At 39.9% G+C, this 20,824-nt stretch overlaps 1 protein-coding gene across 2 annotated transcripts in view; it reads right to left on the reverse strand.

Moving 5' to 3' along the window:
- Positions 1-20,824, reverse strand: part of USP10 (ubiquitin specific peptidase 10) — a 78,265-nt gene that overhangs the window by 28,198 nt on the left and 29,243 nt on the right. The window contains exons 3-5 of one of the 2 annotated variants that reach the window (XM_065416521.1): positions 20,703-20,763; positions 18,837-18,923; positions 15,808-16,833 (exon numbers count right to left, since the gene is read on the reverse strand). In XM_065416521.1, coding sequence (XP_065272593.1) covers positions 15,808-16,833; positions 18,837-18,923; positions 20,703-20,763 — 1,174 coding nt within the window. The remainder of the gene's footprint in view (positions 1-15,807; positions 16,834-18,836; positions 18,924-20,702; positions 20,764-20,824) is intronic. The other variant, XM_065416522.1, reaches the window with a different exon arrangement.

Here is a 20,824-nt window from a genome sequence, read left to right on the forward strand (position 1 = left end):
TCACATCCAACCTCAAAGATGCAGTCTGCAGTACTCCTCAGCATAACAATATAATATCAGATACATCCTTTTCAGTGAAAGATTATCTCCAGTTTGGGTGAGGATTAATATCAAATCTTTAATAAGGCTTTTCCTACTCCTATGATCTTATAAAACAATGACAAGATTTCAGTATGCATATATTTTAAAAATATTATATATATATATATATATATATATATATATATATATATATATATATATATATATATATATATATATATATATATATATATATAATCTCTGTTAGTTGTAATCCCCTGCAACCAATTTTATTGGATATTTAGCCAATTTTATTGAACATTTAGCAAACTTCTCTCTTAGTTTGAATGGAACTGAAATTGACAGTTGTTTCAGTTTAGAAGTTTCAATGTACACAATTTTGTACCCAAAATATCTTTGTGCACCAGCATGGACTGATATTAACATAATGCATGTTAGTTACTGGCTGTTTCAGAGCAACAAAGGAAGCACAACACATTGATTTACATAAATACCCATCTGTCTCTCTTGTCCCCTACGTTTTAAAAATGGGGCCAAGGTCTTCAAAAGTGCTCACCATCCATCATTAGGGCCACCTTTCCAAAACTGCTCAGCTTCCATTTAGGCTTCAAAATAAGGCGATCACATTTGCGAAAGTGACAAAAACAGGGGATGAGCACTTTTGTAAATATAGCCATTTATTTCAGTACCTACACAGGAACCATTAGATGTGGGCCTCTTTTCAAAATCTGATGAGATGTTTAGAACCTGCACAGCACCCCACAACAAATTTACAAGATAGGTGAAATGTGGAGCTTAAGCAAATAGTGTACCTTTATAACAAGAGTGGATTATTACTACTTTTATTACAGAAGCATCTGGGTCCTAATAAGATTGGGGCCACGTTGTGCTAGGCTCTGTATAAACACAAGAGAGTGACTTGAAATGCTGCAGCTGCGACACTGTAGAAGTTCAGTGTAGATGCTACCTATGCCAATGGGAGGGGTTCTCCCATTAGCATTGGTAATTACCTCCACAAGAGGCAGTAGCTAGGTCAACAGATGAATTTTTCCATCAACCTAACGCTGTCTACACCAGGAACAATTAGGTCTCTATGGGTATGTCTACACTACGAGAGTAGTTCGATTTTACTTAAAGCGAATTTGTGGAACCGATATTACAAAGTCGAACATGTGTGTCCACACTAAGGACAGTAATTCGACTTTGTGAGTCCACACTAACGGGGCAAGCGTCGACATTGGAAGCAGTGCACTGTGGGCAGCTATCCCACAGTTCCCGCAGTCCCCGCTGCCCATTGGAATTCTGGGTCGAGCCCCCAATGCCTGCTGGGGCAAAAAATGTGTCGAGGGTGGTTTTGGGTAACTGTCGTCATTCAACCGTCACTCCCGCCCTCCCTCCGTGAAAGCACCGGCGGGCAATCAGTTCGCGCACTTTTCTGGTGATTGACAGCACGGATGCCACAGCACTGCGAGCATGGAGCCTGCTGCGATCATCGCTGCAGTTATGGCCGTTGTGAACACCTCGCACCTTATCATCCACCTTTTTCAGGGGCAGATGCTGAGAAATCGGGCGAGGCGGCTACGGCAGCGCGGTGAGGACATGAAGTCTGAGAGTGGCACAGACCTGTCACAAAGCACGGGACCCAGCGCCGAGGACATCATGGTGGCAATAGGTCATGTTGATGCTGTGGAATGGCGATTCTGGGCCCGGGAAACAAGCACGGACTGGTGGGACTGCATAGTGCTGCAGGTCTGGGATGAATCACAGTGGCTGCGAAACTTTCGGATGCGTAAGGGAACGTTCCTGGAACTTTGTGAGTTGCTGTCCCCTGCCCTGAAGCGCAAGGACACCCGGATGCGAGCAGCCCTGACTGTCCAGAAGCGAGTGGCCATAGCCCTCTGGAAGCTTGCAACGCCAGACAGCTACCGGTCAGTCGCGAATCACTTTGGAGTGGGCAAATCTACCGTGGGGGTTGCTGTGATGCAAGTAGCCAACGCAATCGTTGAGCTACTGCTCTTAAAGGTAGTGACCCTGGGAAACGTGCAGGTGATCATAGATGGCTTCGCTGCGATGGGATTCCCAAACTGCGGTGGGGCTATAGATGGAACTCACATCCCTATCCTGGGACTGGCCCACCAGGCCAGCCAGTACATTAACCGAAAGGGCTACTTTTCAATGGTGCTCCAAGCACTGGTGGACCATAGGGGACGTTTTACCAACATCAACGTCGGATGGCCGGGCAAGGTTCATGATGCTCGCGTTTTCAGGAACTCTGGTCTGTTTAGATGGCTGCAGGAAGGCATTTACTTCCCGGACCACAAAATAACTGTTGGGGATGTGGAGATGCCTATAGTCATCCTCGGGGACCCAGCCTACCCGCTAATGCCCTGGCTCATGAAGCCCTATACAGGCGCCCTGGACAGTGAAAAAGAACTCTTCAACTACCGGCTGAGCAAGTGCAGAATGGTGGTGGAGTGTGCTTTTGGACGTCTGAAGGGGAGATGGAGAAGCTTACTGACTCACTCTGATCTCAGCGAAACCAATATCCCCATTGTTATTGCAGCTTGCCGTGTGCTCCACAATCTCTGTGAGAGCAAGGAGGAGACATTTATGGCGGGGTGGGAGGTTGAGGCAAATCGCCTGGCTGCTGATTACGCCCAGCCAGACAGCCGGGCGATTAGAAGAGCCCAGCGGGACGCGCTGTGCATCCAGGAAGCTTTGAAAGCTAGGTTCCAGAGTGAGCAGGGTAACCTGTGACTATTAAGTTTGTTTATTCAGAAGGTGAAGCTGCCCCCGTTTCTTTACCCAGTTAATGTTGACTATCCTCTCCAGTTACCAACCCCCTTCCCCCCCTTCCAACACACCTTTAAAAATAAAATAAATGAAACTTTGTTCATTAACACCGTTTTCTTTATTAAGGCTTTCGTGGTAAAGTGTTGAAACTGGGACGCAGACTGTGGTGGGGAGCGGGTGTAGTGATGGGATGGAAAGGACGCTTCTAAACTCGAGGAATGACAGACTCCTGCTCCTAGAGCGGTCCGCAGTGGTGGACTGGTTGTTTCAACGGAGCCTGCCACCCCTCCTTTTCGGGACTCTGTGTGTGGGGGCTATGTGACTTTGTGGCGGGGGGAGGGCGGTTACAGATCCCCTGCTGCGTGGCTCTGTCATCCAGGCTAAGGACCGCTGCATAAGATCTGTAACTGCCCTCCCCCGCCACAAACTCACATAGCCCCCCCACACAGAACATGAAAACCACCTCCCAGACTGACCAGGGTAACTAGTCACTGCACTGTGTATGAGCCCTGCTGCTGAACCTGCCCCCGTGTCTGTACCCTGGTAAAGGTGACCCTCCTCTCCAATTACCAACCCCGTTCCCCCCCTTCAAACACACTGTCCTCTAAAAGAACATGATGGAAACAGTAATTAACAGAAACGTATTTTTTTATTAACAACAACACAGTTAGGGGATGAAACTGGGACAGGGGCTTGGGTGAGGTGCTTTTGGAGTGAAGGAAAGGACTTATCAAATCTTTGGGAATGAGAGCCTTCTGTTACTTGAGCAGTCTGCAGGGGTGGAGTGACTGTTTTCACAGCCCCTGCCGCCCCTCCTTCTTGGGACTTTGGGTGAGGGGGGGGAGGGGGCGGTTAGAGATAGACTGCAGCGGGGCTCTGTCCTCCTGCCTCCGGTACTGCAGAACATCTACAAGGCACCGGAGCATGTCCGTTTGCTCCCTCATTAGTCCAAACAGCGTTTGAGTCGCCTGCTGGTCTTCCTGCCGCCACCTCTCCTCCCGTTCACTGTGTGATCGCCGGTATTGCGACATGTTCTCCCTCCACTGGGTCTGCTGGGCCGCCTCGGCTCGGGAGCAGCCCATAAGTTCTGAGAACATCTCGTCCCGTGTCCTTCTCTTTCGTCGCCTGATCTGCGCCAGCCTCTGGGAGGGGGATGCCGGGGTAGCTCGGGAGACACTCGCAGCTGTGGGATGGGAAAAAGGGAGTGACTTCCTCAGAAAGATACAGTTTTGCGAACAATGAATATAGTTTCTCTCTGTGAACAAGACCATGCACAGCACCTATCACATGCGCACTCAGTACAAGGTCGAATTTTCGGCCTTCCCATTGAGTGCCTGGGGTCTTGCTGTACAGATCACATAAGCAGGGCCGGACAATGGAATTTGGCTAGCAGGCGGACATGGTAAGCCGTAGACTTTTGGCTGCTTAAAGCTTAATTTATAGCAGTGCCCTCCTTTCACGTTCCAAGCAATGCTCCTAGCGTTGGCCAGTTCCTGCTGCCGGCAATCCGGCCAGCAAGAACTCTGCCCCTGTCCCACCCCCCTCACGGCTGTCCCCGGGAAAGATCCCTGCATGCTGCCCCTGTCACGCCTCCACCACGTGGCTGTAAACGGCCGGTTACAGTTATGTAAAGGAACAGGCAATCAGTCCCAATACTAACATTCCCCTAATTCAAAGCAGGTCACCATGAGTGATATCACTCTGATGAGGATTTCGGAGACCAAGAAAGACCGCATGCTGCGTGAATGCCAGCAAGCACCAGGGCCGTATGCCGCCATGCTTTGCGAGGCAATGATGCCGGAGTACTTGCTGCTAGCCTGGCGCGGAAAAGTTTCCTACCATGGAGGACGCAATAAGGCCGCTCTCCCCAGGAACCTGATGCAAAGGCTTTCATAATACCTCCAGGAGACCTTCGTGGAGATGTCCCAGGAGGACTTCTGCTCTATCCCCGGACATATTGACAGAATTTTCCAGTAGCTGCACTGGCAAGGACTAGAAACTAAAGCGCCTAGGGCAAACTAATCATGAAAAACCCATTGTTAAGATACCATTCCTATTCTGTTCAAAATAAATGTTTAAAACACTTACCTACTGATGTTTCCCCTGATTCACGGTCTGGGTTACCGCCTTGGGAGGGTTGGTAAGGGATCTCCGTGAGGGTGATGAAGAGATCCTGGCTGTCGGGGAAATCAGCGTTGAAAGCGCTGTCGACTGCCTCGTCATCCTCATCTCCTTCCTCATCTTCCCCGTCCGCGAACATCTCCGAGGAAGCGGCCGTGGACAATACCCCATCATCAGAGTCCACGGACAGTGGTGGGGTAGTGGTGGCGGCCGCACCTAGAATGGAATGCAGTGCCTCGTAGAAACGGCATGTCTGGGGCTGGGATCCGGAGCGTCCGTTTGACTCTTTGGTCTTCTGGTACCCTTGTCTCAGCTCCTTGATTTTCACGCGGCACTGCGTTGCATCCCGGCTGTACCCTCTCTCCGTCATGGCTTTGGAGATCTTCTCGTAGATCTTCGCATTCCGTTTTTTCGATCGCAGCTCCGAAAGCACGGACTCATCGCCCCACACAGCGATCAGATCCAAGACTTCCCGATCAGTCCATGCTGGGGCCCTCTTTCTATTCTGCGATTGCATGGTCACCTCTGCTGGAGAGCTCTGCATCGTTGCCAGTGCTGCTGAGCTCGCCATGATGTCCAAACAGGAAATGAGATTCAAACTGGCCAGACAGGAAAAGGAATTCAAATTTTTCCAGGGCTTTTCCTGTGTGGCTGGTCAGAGCATCCGAGCTCGGACTGCTGTCCAGAGCGTCAACAGAGTGGTGCACTGTGGGATAGCTCCCGGAGCTATTAGCGTCGAATTCCATCCACACCTACCCTAATTCGACATGGCCATGTCGAATTTAGTGCTGCTCCCCTCGTCGGGGAGGAGTACAGAAATCGATTTAAAGAGACCTCTATGTCGAAATAAATAGCTTCGTTGTGTGGACGGGTGCAGGGTTAATTTGAGTTAATGCTGCTAAATTCGACATAACCTCCTAGTGTAGACCAGGCCTATGTGTTGTGAATTATTCACATCCCTGAGTGACATAGCTGAGTCGACCTAACTTTTTAATGCAGATCAGACCTAACACGTTCACAGCAAGCATATCTAAATAGACGAGAGAGACAAAGGGTGAGAGGAGAAATGAAAGCACAAAGAGGTGAAGTGACCTGCCCAAAAATCACACAACAGCTAAGTGGCAGAACCACAAATAAAATCCAGGTCCTTTTACCTAAATCCAGTGCCCCATTGGTAATACTATTCTTTACTATTTTAATTTAGTACTTTCACCACCAAGTTAGTTCATATCATAACAATACATACTGGAAACTACCGAACAGTTAAATCTTTCAACAATCCAATTAACAATTATATTAAGAGGCAGCAGGAAACAGAAAGGTCCCTAAAAATTGTTTAGAAGGAAAGATTTTAGCTTTTAAAGTTTAGACATCATCATATAAAAATATTTTATTGGGAATAAAAGGAAGTATAAATATATCACACTTTGATGCTGCATGATTTATAAATGTTTAAGCTTTTCAAAACATATAGTTAATAGATTAAATATTTAATTTAAGCGTGTTTGCTAAACACATTATCTTCCCCTTAAAGCTTTCTTAAGTTGTACCTTAAAATTTCTGGTACAAGTCTCTATGAATTTTATCTATTACAAAACAACAATTTGCACTTCAAAAAGTACCTTTCCATACTTAAAAAGAAATTGCCATTCTGATAATATATCACCTCTCTTCTACATCAGATTAAAACACAGAAAGTTTCAAAGTAGTAAATTAGGAAAAATGCTTCCTGATATTCTCTAAACACTTTCAGTTTATATAAAAGCTAAACTAAGACTCTGTCCTAGAATGTTCCATTCTAACAACAATCAATACTGAAGTTTGGAATTTGTGAAAAATGTGTATTTCATTCCTCACCATTATCTTCTTTAAACATAAATTAAACTTAATTTGTATTTGTTTTTCTTACAGTGAGAAGTAAACTGAAGAAACAACCAGTAATGCTAGGATCTTTAGCATCCCCTGGTGGCCATGAAGTTGGTTTTGGAAACAATGTTTAGATCTAGAACATCTCCAGGAAATAAAAAACACTCTGCTTTAACCTGAAGGAGGTGCGGCCAGGGAGAAGTGGGTTTACAAACACTCTCTTCCCCTTTCTTTATGACTAAATAGGTGGGAGATTACTGGCAATTTTTATGTTCTAACATAGGGTCATGGCATTAAAAAAAATTGAGAACCACTGATCTAGACATATAAATTCCACTTGTATTTCAGAGTATGTTTTTAAAACATGTAGTTTTGAGAATCTTGTTATGATTTCAATCCAATTGCTGGAAAATTTATCAAGTATTAACATGTGTCTATTTCTAATTCTCTCTAATCAATACCATCCTTTAAAAAAAGAGGTCAAGTTCAAAGCTTAACATACTAGCAAAAGAAAAGAAATAGACACTTTAAAACAGAGTGGATATCCTCTATCCATCCAAAATAAGTTAATAGACGCTATCTAGGTAGAGTTAGCATTCCATTTTTTAATTTAAAAAAAACCACTAAATAATGATTTTACTACAGCTTATGATTAACTATAACCCCGAGTTGAAGAATATTGAAAGTTTCAATGGCAAATACTTTTCAGGTGGACAAAGAGTCCCAGCAGGACCACAATTGTGAGCAACCCTAAAATTAAACCAATGTCTACAATGGTGTGATATAAAAACACATTTCAATTTCATATTTCCAAGGCATCCCACTGGCCTAACTCTGCCATCCTTCATTTCTAGTCCTGAGTCTTGTGTCCCTAGGCTGGCAGTAGCTGTGCCTGTGTCAGCCCTTGGAGCAAAATTAATTACTTCACTCAACAAGCGGCATGTTTGAGCTTTATAGAACCTTCTTCTAGAAGGCAGAGGGTTAAAATCACAAAGGCCCTAAAAGATTATGCAATGATTCTTTGGCACTACTACAGCACCTTCTATCTGAGGTAAAAATACTTTACAAACTTTAAGGTAACCTCACAAATCACCTGTGAGGTTTAAGTCCCCATTTAACAGTTGGTGAAACTGAGGCATAAAAAAGTGACCTATGATAATGTTAGAAACAGAACCCAGATTTCCTGATTCCTAGTCCTATGTTTGAACCACAAGATGGGGGGAGAGGGATGTTCTCAGAGCTTCCTGGGGAACTCAGATGACAAGACAGAAATAAAAGTTTGACAGAATTAGTATACAGTTATGTCCACCTAGGGAGAAGAGAATCAGGACCTGAAATGGAACACAGCAGAGCTAGGCAAAGGGAATTAATTAAAAAAAATAAAATGAAATTCTTTTAATATTTTACACACATTTGTATGTACTTATACAACCCCCCCCAATAGCACTTTAATGTATTTCACATCCAAAGTTTTAAAATGTTCTTCAGCACTTACAGCCAATAATCAAGATTAGTAATTATCTTTTCCCATAAGATCAGAAAACCACAGTGATTACAAGTTTTAATGAGGTATTTAGATTCTCAGTTGAATGGCCAGTATTCACACAGAAGCGCTCTATATTACAACAATCACTTTATTACAATTAAGCCAGCTGTTACTAAAGGCAGTCTCCTTTTGACTGGAGAGTAATTTCTACTGTGAACTCTTCCCTTTGAAAAACAGTTATCAAAATCCAAGCTGCTAAAGAAAACGGAATATAATCATATTGTTATTTTGTTACATTACAAACACACCCATTATGAAATGTGTCTCTGCTCCCACCTGGTGGAAGAATAGTAGTACAGATTTATTAAAAATCTTGGTCATTTTGAAACAAGAATGAAATAGCAAAGGATAATTTAAGAATGGGGATTTTAGTCTCAAAATGCCTATAAATAAACTATTGTAACAATATTCTAATGATATTCAGTATGTGTAAAGCTAAATTTTAAAGTAAGTTCACTTATGATACAGCAATATAAGTTATTTGACTTAACTCTTTTGGTAAAGAAAATAAATCTTGCCAAAATTAATGGAATGAAAGTTTGTTGGAAAATTAACCTACAAGTCTATGTTCCCACATTTCTTCTGATATCAGGAAAGGTGGTAAGCTGACAATCAGAAGATAAAGGCGCTTGTGGAAGAACTGATCCCGAAGAAGCACCATAACCATACCTATTACGTGTTCATTGAGACCATTACCAGCTTCAGACCAAAATATTTTGTTGATGTAAGCAACAGAGGTGCTGGAAGTTAAAGTGACTGGTAAGGCCTTTTATCTTGGGTAACTGGTTCTAACCAGGGCTGTCAAGTGATTGAAAAAATTAATCGCGATTAATTGCACTGTTAAACAATAATAGAATACCATTTAAATATTTTTGGATGCTTTCTACATTTTCAAATATATTGATTTACATTACAACACAGAATACAAAGTGTACAGTGCTCATTTTATATTTATTTTTCATTGCAAGTATTTGCACTGTAAAAATGATAAACAAAAGAAATAGTATTTTTCAATTCATCTAATACAAGTACTGTAGTGCAATCTCTTTATCATGAAAGTTGAACTTACAAATGTAGAATTATGTACAAAAAAACTGCATTCAAAAATAAAACGATATAAAATTTTAGAGCCTGCAAGTCCACTCTGTCCTACTTCTTGTTCAGCTAATTGCTAAGACAAACAAGTTTGTTTACATGTTCAGGAGATAAATGCTTCCCTGTTCTTATTTACGTCACCAGAAAGTGAGAACAGGCATTTGCATCGCAGTTATGTAACAAAACAAAAAACCTACATTTGTAAGTTGCACTTTTATGACCAAGAGATTCCACTACAGTGATTCTATGGGGGGAATTGAAAAATACTATTTCTTTTGTTTATCATTTTTACACTGCAAATATTTGTAATCAAAAATATTATACACTTTGATTTCATTTACAACACAGAATACAATATATATGAAAATGTTGAAGAATATCCAAAATATTTCATAAATGTCAATTGGTATTCTATTGTTTAACAGTGCGATTAAAACTGCGATTAATTTTTGAGTTAATCGCATAGGTTAACTGCGATTAATTGACAGCCCTAGTACTAACTGATACAAAATGGCTTAATAGCAATATTCACTATCGCATGATGAACAAGACACCAGGTGGCTCGTGTACACATACATGGCACAATTTGACTAATATTATATGAACTGAGTTGGTTATACACAACTAAGCCACCACGGCATGCACATATGATGTGGATCCAATCAACACAGAGACTGAACTATCCTCTCTCCTCTCAAAGTAGTCCCTCCAGATTAGGGTTGATACCAAGAGGTGTAAGATCAACACACCAAGTTTCAGCCAGTCATACACTTTATAAGAAGACTTGTGATTTTAAATTACTATTAAGTGATTCCTACTCTCTACTCCAGGGGTCGGCAACGTTTGGCACGTGGCTCGCCAGGGTGCCAGTTTATTTACCTGCTGACTCATAGACTTTAAGGTCAGAAGGGACCATTATGATCATCTAGTCTGACCTCCCGCATGATGCAGGCCACAAAAGCCGACCCACCCACTCCTGGAATAATTCTCTCCCTTGACTCAGCTGTTGAAGTCCCCAAATCATGATTTAAAGACTTCAAGTCGCAGAGAATCCTCCAGCAAGCGACCCCTGCCCCATGCTGCGGAGGAAGGCGAAAAACCTCCAGGGCCTCTGCCAATCTACCCTGGAGGAAAATTCCTTCCCGACCCCAAATATGGCGATCAGCTGAACCCCGAGCATGCGGGCAAGTTCGGCCGATCGCAGCCCCCACTGGCCGCGGTTCGCCGTCCCGGGCTAATGGGGGCGGTGGGAAGCAGCGCGGGCGAGGGATGTGCTGGCCGCGGCTTCCCGCCGCCCCCATTGGCCCGGGACGGCGAACCGCAGCCAGTGGGGGCCGCGATCAGCCGAACCTGCCGCGTCAGCAGGTAAATAAACTGGCCCGGCCCGCCAGGGTGCTTACCCTGGTGAGCTGCGTGCCAAACGTTGCCGACCCCTGCTCTACTCTATGCAATATCCCCTCAAAAGAAAAAAAGGTATGTTTGCCTATTAATTTGGGGGGCAGGTGGGTTAAAAATCTTTGTTCCAGAGACCTTTCAACTTTGTGTGTACACTATCACTGATAAAAGGATTTTTAGAAAGTTTTTTTTTAGACAGAACAATACATTGTTTTGATAAGAGGTATTTAGAATCTAATGTAAATTCCCTATGGTATTATAACAATTTTAAAGTCGGTCAGATTTGTCATTAAACTGCACAACGCTGCTACTTTAAATCACTTAAAATGTAAAATTACAAAACACTAACGGGCCCAGTTAGATGAAGTGATAAGCTGATAAACGCTCTTACCTACCCTTAAGGCCAGAACTCACCACCTCGGCCCGCGCCGCTTCCCGCTGCCCCCACTGGCCCGGGACGGCGAACCGCGGCGAGTGGGGGCCGCGATCGGCCGAACCTGCCGCGTCAGCAAGTAAATAAACTGGCCCGGCCCGCTAGGGTGCTTACCCTGGCGAGCCGCGTGCCGAACGTTGCCGACCCCTGTATTAGAACCGAATTATAACCACTAAGCTCAAAGCATATGAAATACTGTGTTAGTTTTAGACTGACTGCATGACAGACTTAAAGGTATGCCATCAGGTCAATTTAGGCCCCAAATTCAGATTTATGTTTTTAAAATAACATTAGAGAACCTAAAAATCAATAGAAAATTTAATATTTTAACATTAAAAGTATTTAAAATTTTAGTGACATGAGGTTTTTTAAAGTTTTTGGTACATATATTTTGATATATTTATTTGTATTAACAAATTACAAAAAGTTAAATGTGTGTATATGTATGTATATGATAGACATACCTACCCCACCACCCATTCGGCTACATTCTATGGTCTGGCTGATCAGGTACATACAGGTGGCTTTGCTTTTATTGCAGCTCTACATAGAGCTGATCCACAGAACAGATGGAGAAACCCCAAGACTGCTCTAACTTACTCCAACTGCTAACAGCTGAAAATAGGGGAATTTGTTTTAAAATGTTTTTTAACTCAGCTATCCTTTTAAAGTACTCAACACACAATTCGAAAAAATCACATCTTAAATGAAAGTTAAAAATTCAGTTTCACAAAATATAAATGTTAAATCTCACTATTTTACGACACAATTTTTATGAACTTTTAACAAAATCAATTTTTTGTCTTTTTGAAATAATGAGAGCTTAATGCTCATCTGCTGCCTGTGACCCTAGAGCCACAGTATTTGTAAAACCTTTCAAAAACAATTAACTGCAAACCTGAAAATGAACATATATATTTTCCAAGGGCCCTTTAAGTCAAAGGGGTAAAGGGTAAAGTCAAATTGTTCTTCACCATTTTACTACAGCAATAACCTTCATAATTTTTAAACTTGTTACCCATAGTGCAGTTTATAACATTTTAAAGCTAACGGGGTAAGAAAACTCAAATAATATATAACCAAAGTATAAGTGCATCTTGTGATAAAATAAATACAGGAATAACAATGTTGGTATTGAGTCAATTGCTGGATGCTTTACATCTAGTCAATGTAATCTAATCACTTACAAAAATTAAAAGTAATTTCAAGGACTATACCCGTTTAAGTACCGTTTGCCAACTTTGCAGTTTTATAATAATTTTCAAAAAAATACATTTTTCTCTCCTCTTCCGTGGTGAAAGATACATATAAGCAGGGGGAAAAAATAGTATCTGGCTATACAGAGAAAACAGTGAAAATGACAAAACATGAAGTGCTTTCAAATCAACAACATAAACTAAAGAACAGTTCCTGTAATTTCTTTCACTTATAATATTTTAGGTGTTTCAACAATATTAGGGAAAAAATGAGACTGTAGTATAATTTTAAAGTTGACAGTTTCTCTTTAAACAGACATTTCTGTGCTACTCTGAATATGTCTGATCTCATCTAGTTTAAAAGCAAAGCAGAGCTGGGCTAGGTCAGTACCATGAGATTTCAAGAGCCAAACACTGATCGTCTTATGCGAGTAGTTCCACGTAAGCAAATAAGACTACATGCGTGAATAAGTCATGCAGGATTTGCCCCTGCCCTGAGGCAAAATTACAGATCGTAAGTATCTTTAGTGAATGAGACTACTTACAAGCCTCAAACAGAACCACTAATGACAGGGAAAAAATAGACTATTTACCTCCACAAGTAGTCCTGCTGGTTTGGGATAGAAAGCCCCCGGTCAATTTCTGGTTAGAGTAGAAAACTCCCAAATACAGATAATCTTTCATTAGAAATTGTCCACACACTTGTTTCCAGTTTACTTATAGATTGGTTAATGGCCGATCAACAGGATTTTGTGCAAGCATTTTTACATAATGCATTCTACTTTGCAGATTCACATGACAACATTTTGGGAAAAGTAAATACCCATGGACTGAGTCTCTTGAAGGACAATTAATTAGGTTCATTTACATATTTTGCAAATTCTTATTCAATTTTACCAGAACATATATTTTAGCATATTTCGTTATAGCTATGGATATGAGGGCACTTCTGGCCAAAGCCCCTATTTTTTATAATTTATATCTTTACCCACAAAGTATCATTGGGCTGAGGTTTCTCTTTGCTCAGGCCTGTTCATTGGTTACAAATAAGAGGTGATTTTATTTTATATTGTTTACAGAAAGCCACTCCAGATGTGGGGGATTACGAATTCACACAAATGCAGGTAGGGTTGTTTTGACTGCTTACTGAAACAGTAAATTTTCTTTTTTGGGGGGCTGTCAAGCGATTAAAGAAATGAATTGCGATTAATTGCACGATTAAAAAAATTAATTGTGATTAATCTCGCTGTTAAACAATAGAATACCATTTATTTTAAATATTTTTGGATGTTTACTACATTTTCAAATATACTAATTTCAATTGCAACACAGAATACAAAATGTACAGTGCTCTATTTTTTTTTTTACAAATATTTGCACTGTAAAAAACAAAATGTATTTTTCAATTCACCTCATACAATTACTGCAGTGCAATCTCTTTATCACGGAAATTGAACTTACAAATGTAGAATTACGTACAAAAAAATCTGCATTCAAAAATAAAACAATGTAAAACTTTAGAGCCTACAAAGGCCACCCAGTCCTACTTTTTGGTCAGCCAATCATTCAGACAAACAAGGCTGGTACAATTTGCAAGAGATAATGCCGCCTGCTTCTTGTTTACAATGTCACCTGAAAGTGAGAACAGGCGTTCAAAAGGCACTGTTGTAGCTGGCGTTGCTAGATATTTACGTGCCAGATGCACTAAAGATTCGTATGTCCCTTCATGCTTCAACTACCATTCCAGACGATATGCTTCCATGCTGATGATGGGTTCCGCTTGACAACGCATATTCATTTTCATCATCTGAGTCAGATGCCACCAGCAGATGGTTGATTTTCTTTTTTGGTGGTTTGGGTTTTCTAGTTTCCACATTAGAAGTCTTAAAAGAGCTACACTCCAAAGGCATGCTCCACACCTCGTCCCTCTCAGATTTTGGACGGCACTTCAGACTCTTAAATCTTGGGTCAAGTGCTGTAGCTATTTTCAGAAATCTTACATCAGTACCTTCTTTGCATTTTGTCAAATCTGCTGTGAAAGTGTTTTTGAAACGAACACGTGCTGGGTCATCCTCCGAGACTGCTATAACATGAAATATATGCAGAATGCAAGTAAAACAGAGCAGAAGACATACAATTCTCACCCAGAGGAGTACAGTCACAAATTTAATGGACGCATTATTTTATTTAACAAGCATCATCAGCATGGAAGCATGTCCTCTGGAATGGTGGCCGGAGCATGGAAGGGGCATACAAATGTTTAGCATATCTGGCATGTAAATACCTTGCAATGCCGGCTACAAAAGTGCCTTGAGAACACCTGTTCTCACTTTCAGGTGACATTGTGAATAAGAAGCAGTAAGCAGTATCTCCCGTCAATGTAAACAAACTTGTTTGTCTTAGCGACAGGCTGAATAAGAAATAGGACTGAGTGGACTTGTAGGCTCTAAAGTTTTACATAGTTTTGTTTTAGAGTGCAGTTATGTAACCAAAAAAAAATCTGCATTTGTAAATTGCACTTTCATGATAAAGAGATTGCACTTCAGTACTTGTATGAGGTGAACTGAAAAATACTATTTCTTTTATCATTTTTACAGTGCAAATATTTGTAATCAAAATAATTTAAATTGAACCCTGTACACTTTGTTTTCTGTGTTGTAACTGTCATCAATTTGAAACTGTAGAAAACATCCAAAAATATTTAATTAAATGGTATTCTATTATGGTTTAGTAGTGTGATTAAAACTGATTAATTGCAGTAAATTTTTTTTAATCTTTTGACAGCCCTAAAAAGGATAAAACAAAATCAAATAATTATGTTAATGAATATTAACATTAACTGAATTTCTTAACTCTAACATAAGCGATCTGAACACTCTTGCCTTGAATGTATGCATTATAACAGGATCACAAACACTGGGCAATGAGACATACTATTTAGCAAATACAGTTCAACAGAAAGCAAACACTTTTTCTAAACTGCTCCTCCAGTAAGACTGTTAAATTAAACTCTGTGCTGTTAAATTTAAACCACGCCGCATGTAGCTTTAGATGCTTATATGTAGCATTTATATTACTGTATTTGCTGTATGATCATATGATATTACATTATTGCAATGTTTATTCAAAGGACAGAGCTGAAATAGTTACCCACTTTATAACTATATTAATTTTCGGAATTGTGTAATTAAAATCAACCTTAATCTTGCATTAACTTAAGTGTCTCTTCTCTCTCTCTCTCAATACTGTACACTCTTGTTTTAAGGCAAAATGTGTTACTCTTCTACCAGAATGTCCACTCTAGTGTCTGTTAACTATACCTGCAATCTTTATGGCTACAGGATCCTCTGAAACTGGAACAGGTCCCTCTTTGACTTCAACCTGTTTTTCAGGGACCAGAGTAGATGTGGCAGGAGGGGTACACTTAGTCTCAACATAGGCCACAGATGTGGAAGCAGAGGGCTTGGAATTGTGAAAAAGACTAGCCCACGATTTTGCAGGCTGATTAACAGGGACTGATCCTGAAACTGGGGCTGTCGCCTCAGTAGTAGGTGAAACATCCTCGGGCTTAGCTTGGTCTGAGTCAGTGCTTTCCATAGTGTGCAATTCTACCCCATTGGCAGCTGTGCCCTCACCAGAGGATTCAAGTGTTTGTCCATTAGTAACACCAAGATTTTCAGTAGTATCAGTACCATCATAAGGTTCTACAACAGCTGTCCTTAAAGGGCTCTCTCTGCCAGCCTCTGAGGGGATGCAGAATTGTTCAGAATTGGTAACACTGCATATCTCAGGCTGCCCTGCAGTCCTGGTATTGTCTAATACACTAGAAACAGAATCATCAGACACAGCTTCACTAATGAAGTCCACAGAATTTTCAGGGCTGTTACAAGTCCTTGGTGAGGCTGATGATGGTCTGTCTCCTGTAAGTTCCGTATCTTCTGTGCTTATACTATTCAGTCCTGATGAATCTGCATGGCCATTTACAAGACCCTCTGCAGGAACAATGCCATCACTGACATCTTCCAAATAACTGTAGTATCCAGGTGGTCTTTTTTTCTTCTTTTTACGCTCCCGTTGTCCAAGGCCCCCAGATAAGCTATCATTTTCAGGATTAGAACCGCTATCCAAAGCAAGGGCAGGATCAGTGAACTGGCAGTCTATGGAGTTGTAGTTAGTTTCATTAAGAATGTCATCATGGGTTTTCTGAATCGATGCACAACCGAGAATAAATTCTGGAGCCTGAGGATTCAGAGTGCTCGAAATACTGTAGTCAGTGTTATTCAGCACAGATGACTCTGTCTCAATAACTTCATTAACACCAAATTCAATTCTCCGATAATCCTCCCCTGGACAAAATAAATTAAAAACCTCTGTTAGTAAAGTCCAGTCACAAAAAGATACAAAATTAGTAACAGACAAGTCTGCTTTCCTGAAACGCAAGTATAAATGACATTCCTCATACAAACAAAAATCATCCTCAATGTCCATTTGTATCTTGAAAAAGAATGGTTTTAAAAGATTTTAAAATGAAATGAGGATGCAAAGAGTATCAAAGTTTTCCTTCAACACAGAGTAGGACTTCAGTTTAAGAAAATCTGGGCACAGATCTTGCAATAAACACAGTTGTACCCTTTCAGCTATATGGAGTCTGAATGACTTCAATGGTAGTCTGCCTGGATCCAACTGCAGGATGAGGAACATCGAGTGTGATGAAAGGAACCATCTTTTTCATACTACTGCACATCTTTAAAGAAGGTCTTATTTTCTATGACAGTAAGTCTATAAACTGCATTTTGCCAAAAGTAAAGTAAAATCCACCTTTGCAACTAATAAGATTTTTTAATTAAGAATATTTAAGACAAGTCACAAATGGCAGAATGATATTTTACATTCTAATCTACTGGAAATGTTACAATTTCAGGTTTTGGAAATCCAAAATTATCAGCAATTTAATAATAAAAAAAGATATGATATTAATTTTATGTGTCACAAGAAATACAACTAATGATACTGGATCAAAGCCAGACACATTACATTTAAAATATAAACTGATTGAAGGTGAGTATATGAACAATGAGAAATAATTTACCTCGATAATTTCATAACTTTCAAGAAATGAAAAGAAGTTTTCTCATAATAGACTGAAATATACCAAAATGCTGTTATAGTCATGTTTTTTTAAATGTAAAACCCTAACTAAATTCCTGTTTCTACATGATATCGAAGAACTGTATGCTGCAAGTGTATGGCACTTAAGTGACCACCACATATATTTTATTAATAGATTACAAAACTAGTAATACTACATGCCTCAGGCTGCCTTGACATTTAAAGTGTATAACTGTGACAGAAATTGTCATGAATACCAAATAGGGGTGTAATGTAATTAAGATTATAAAATTCATGCAGTTTTTTTAATTTTAATAATTCCCAGGACAAATTTTCATTAATATTTAATCAGAAAACAATTTTGTGTGATTTTCTATGGTACATATATTACTGCTTCCATGAGCTTGAAAACATTTGTTTTCTGTTTTGCAAAAGGAAAAAAAAGCGTTGCTAGAAAGTGAGTTTCAGATCATCCTTTTCCTACAGGATTCCTGTTCAAACAACACTGGTCACTATTTCAAAATAAATACGTATAATATGGCACACTAATCTCTACATCTTCAGATTCATCTAGTTTACCTATACATTTGCCAACAGGATAAGACGATTTTGTGCAATTTATTTGTGCACACGGCATTTCAACAGATCTACGTTAATAAGCGTATCAGTGTCATTAACACTTGTTTTTATCCAACAGAGCATAACAGAGTTGATGCCAATCAGAGTATTTTTAAGTTTTAGGAATAAATTGTGTATTTTTCTTAATACCTGTTGAAATCTTCCAATCCCTAATTAAAACTTATTAAAATCTGAAACCAATCAAGCATAGGATTTTTCCTAAATTCTTATTAGAAAAAATTGCTTTTGGACTAAGACTTGGTATGCTATTTTATAGTCTGGAGCAAAATTGCACATGCTATTAATCCCGCAAACCAGGGGATTATTAAAGGAATTTAAATCTATTACCTATAGCCAAACTGCAGTAAGAAAAAATACTTACTTTACAATAACTGTAAAGTGGATAAAATCAACCAAAAAGGAGTTAAGACTTTTACTCCTTCTTTAAATCAAATCCCTGAAATACCTCTTATTTACAGGAACTGTGAAGGTTGGGTCACAATACTCATTTCCACACTGCCACTAGTTACGACAGAATCTCATTTGTTTTAACATTGTATTTAGTGCCTTTTTAAAGAAAAATATGAAAGAGACCAACTTTCTTTTATGGTTATTTTTGTACCTTCCACTTTGCTTCCAGCCACCTTTGTTTCAATCCATTCCGTGGTGTTTCGAGGATCTATTGTTGCATGGATTGAAATGGATGCACCTGAAGGTATGAAGAATACTGCACATTGACAAGATACCCTTTGAAGATGTTACAATGTATCATGTCAATGCATTATAATGAAAGCTGTGAATGCGTATTAAGAATTAGTATGCACTGTGTATCATGCAGCTTTTTAGCCAAATACAATTATTCATAATATGCATCAACAGCTCCCCCAGCCATTCATTGTAGATATCATTACACCATAAAAACAGCAACATTTTATACTATGGTTATGTGATCAATGGGTCATCTCAATGTTACTAAAAACGACTTTGCCTGAGTAATTTTTTCCATTTTAGTTTCAACTGCTTCTTATGCAGCCATAACTATGATACTATGCAGGCACATTACAGTGCAGGTTTGTTAAGTAAGACACATTTTTCAGGCAAAGTTTGATTTGCCATCATTAACCGATCTCAGGGGAGGGAGGGAGTATTTAGGGTCTGAGCAGGATCTGAAAAACGTTTGCAGAAACCAACTTTCTATATAGCTTGTGCTAAACCATACAGAAAGCCATTTGGGTAATCATCCCTATTTCAAACTTAGGCATTTAAAGTCAGGCACCTAAATCCATATTTAGGCACCTGAAAAAAAAATTCCCAGACTTCCAAAGGTGCTAAGCACTCACAACTTCCACTGACTTTAGATGGAGTTGTTGCTCAGCACCACTGAAAAGATTGGTTAGGTTCCCTGAATCTTTGTTTAGGCATCTAAGTTTAGTAACCAACATTTGAAAATTATGGCCAATGACTTTTATCTTTATGTTTATACTTTCCCTAATGTTACCTTGTGGGTTTTGTTCTTCTACAAAATTTTAATGGCTATTCCAAATGCTGCACTAATGACCTGCCAAATTTAAAACAAACATCAAGTATATTTTTAGCTAAAGGAGATCTGGGTTCTATTCCCAGTTTTGCCACAAGCTTCCCAAATACCTTTGGACAAGTCTCAACTTCTCTACAACTATGTTAACTCAGCTGTAAAATGACAATATTTATCTACTTTGTAAAAGTATTATGCAGACTATTATAAAGAATTGAAATCCTCAGCTGGAAGGTGCTATGTAAATATGAAATATTAAATCATGAAACCAGGCAGGGTTTTTTTTCCTTTTTAACATGTGGGGAAAAGATGTGCATGTGGGGGGAAACAGTGACCATTACTGCTTTAAATCAGAGCTCGGTAACACATTTTCACATTGCGAGCCATACTTTCTCTCTCACTCTCTCCAAAAAAGGATTTTCCAGAAAAACAGCTGAGCCACATAGAAACAGAATGTCATGCTGAACACTAAGCAGAACACTGCTCTCAGAGTCATCTTCAGGCTGCAACTGCCAAAAAATACTCGTGTTGAGACTTTTACAGAGGGGGCAGTAAAAGTCCACAGATGGTTAAGTGCTATCCAAGCTATTTATTTTAGTTGCTCCTTGATTAAGAACTCCATACTAAGCTCTAGCCCTAAGCAATTTTTTCAACTGAATTCTAAAAGCTTCAACAAGAAATTTTTTAATGGCATTGTTAGAGCACAAACTACCACAGTGAAGTAGCGAGCATACTTACTACAGTTAGCTACAGAAAAACGTTAAAACAAGATTCTCAAACATTCTTGTAGATTTCAACGGGCTAGCAAGTGTTGAAAAAGCAGCCTGACAAACACATGCGCATATACATGCTAATAAACCTGAACAGGACTAATTTAAAGACAATCTGTACTATATCAGGACATTATGGGGAGAGTCCCACACCCTGAAAAAAAAAAAAGGAATGATTTCTTACCATCATGATGTTCACCTGTGGACTTAATACCACAAGAAACTGTTTCATTGTATGGAGGAAGCTGCAAAGAAAAGAAAATAAGATTTAATGATAGGCAAAACAGCTCTTTAAAAATAACATTT

The sequence above is a fragment of the Emys orbicularis genome, chromosome 14 (genome assembly GCF_028017835.1).
Source record: "Emys orbicularis isolate rEmyOrb1 chromosome 14, rEmyOrb1.hap1, whole genome shotgun sequence".
In the NCBI taxonomy this organism is placed as follows: Eukaryota; Metazoa; Chordata; order Testudines; family Emydidae; genus Emys; species Emys orbicularis.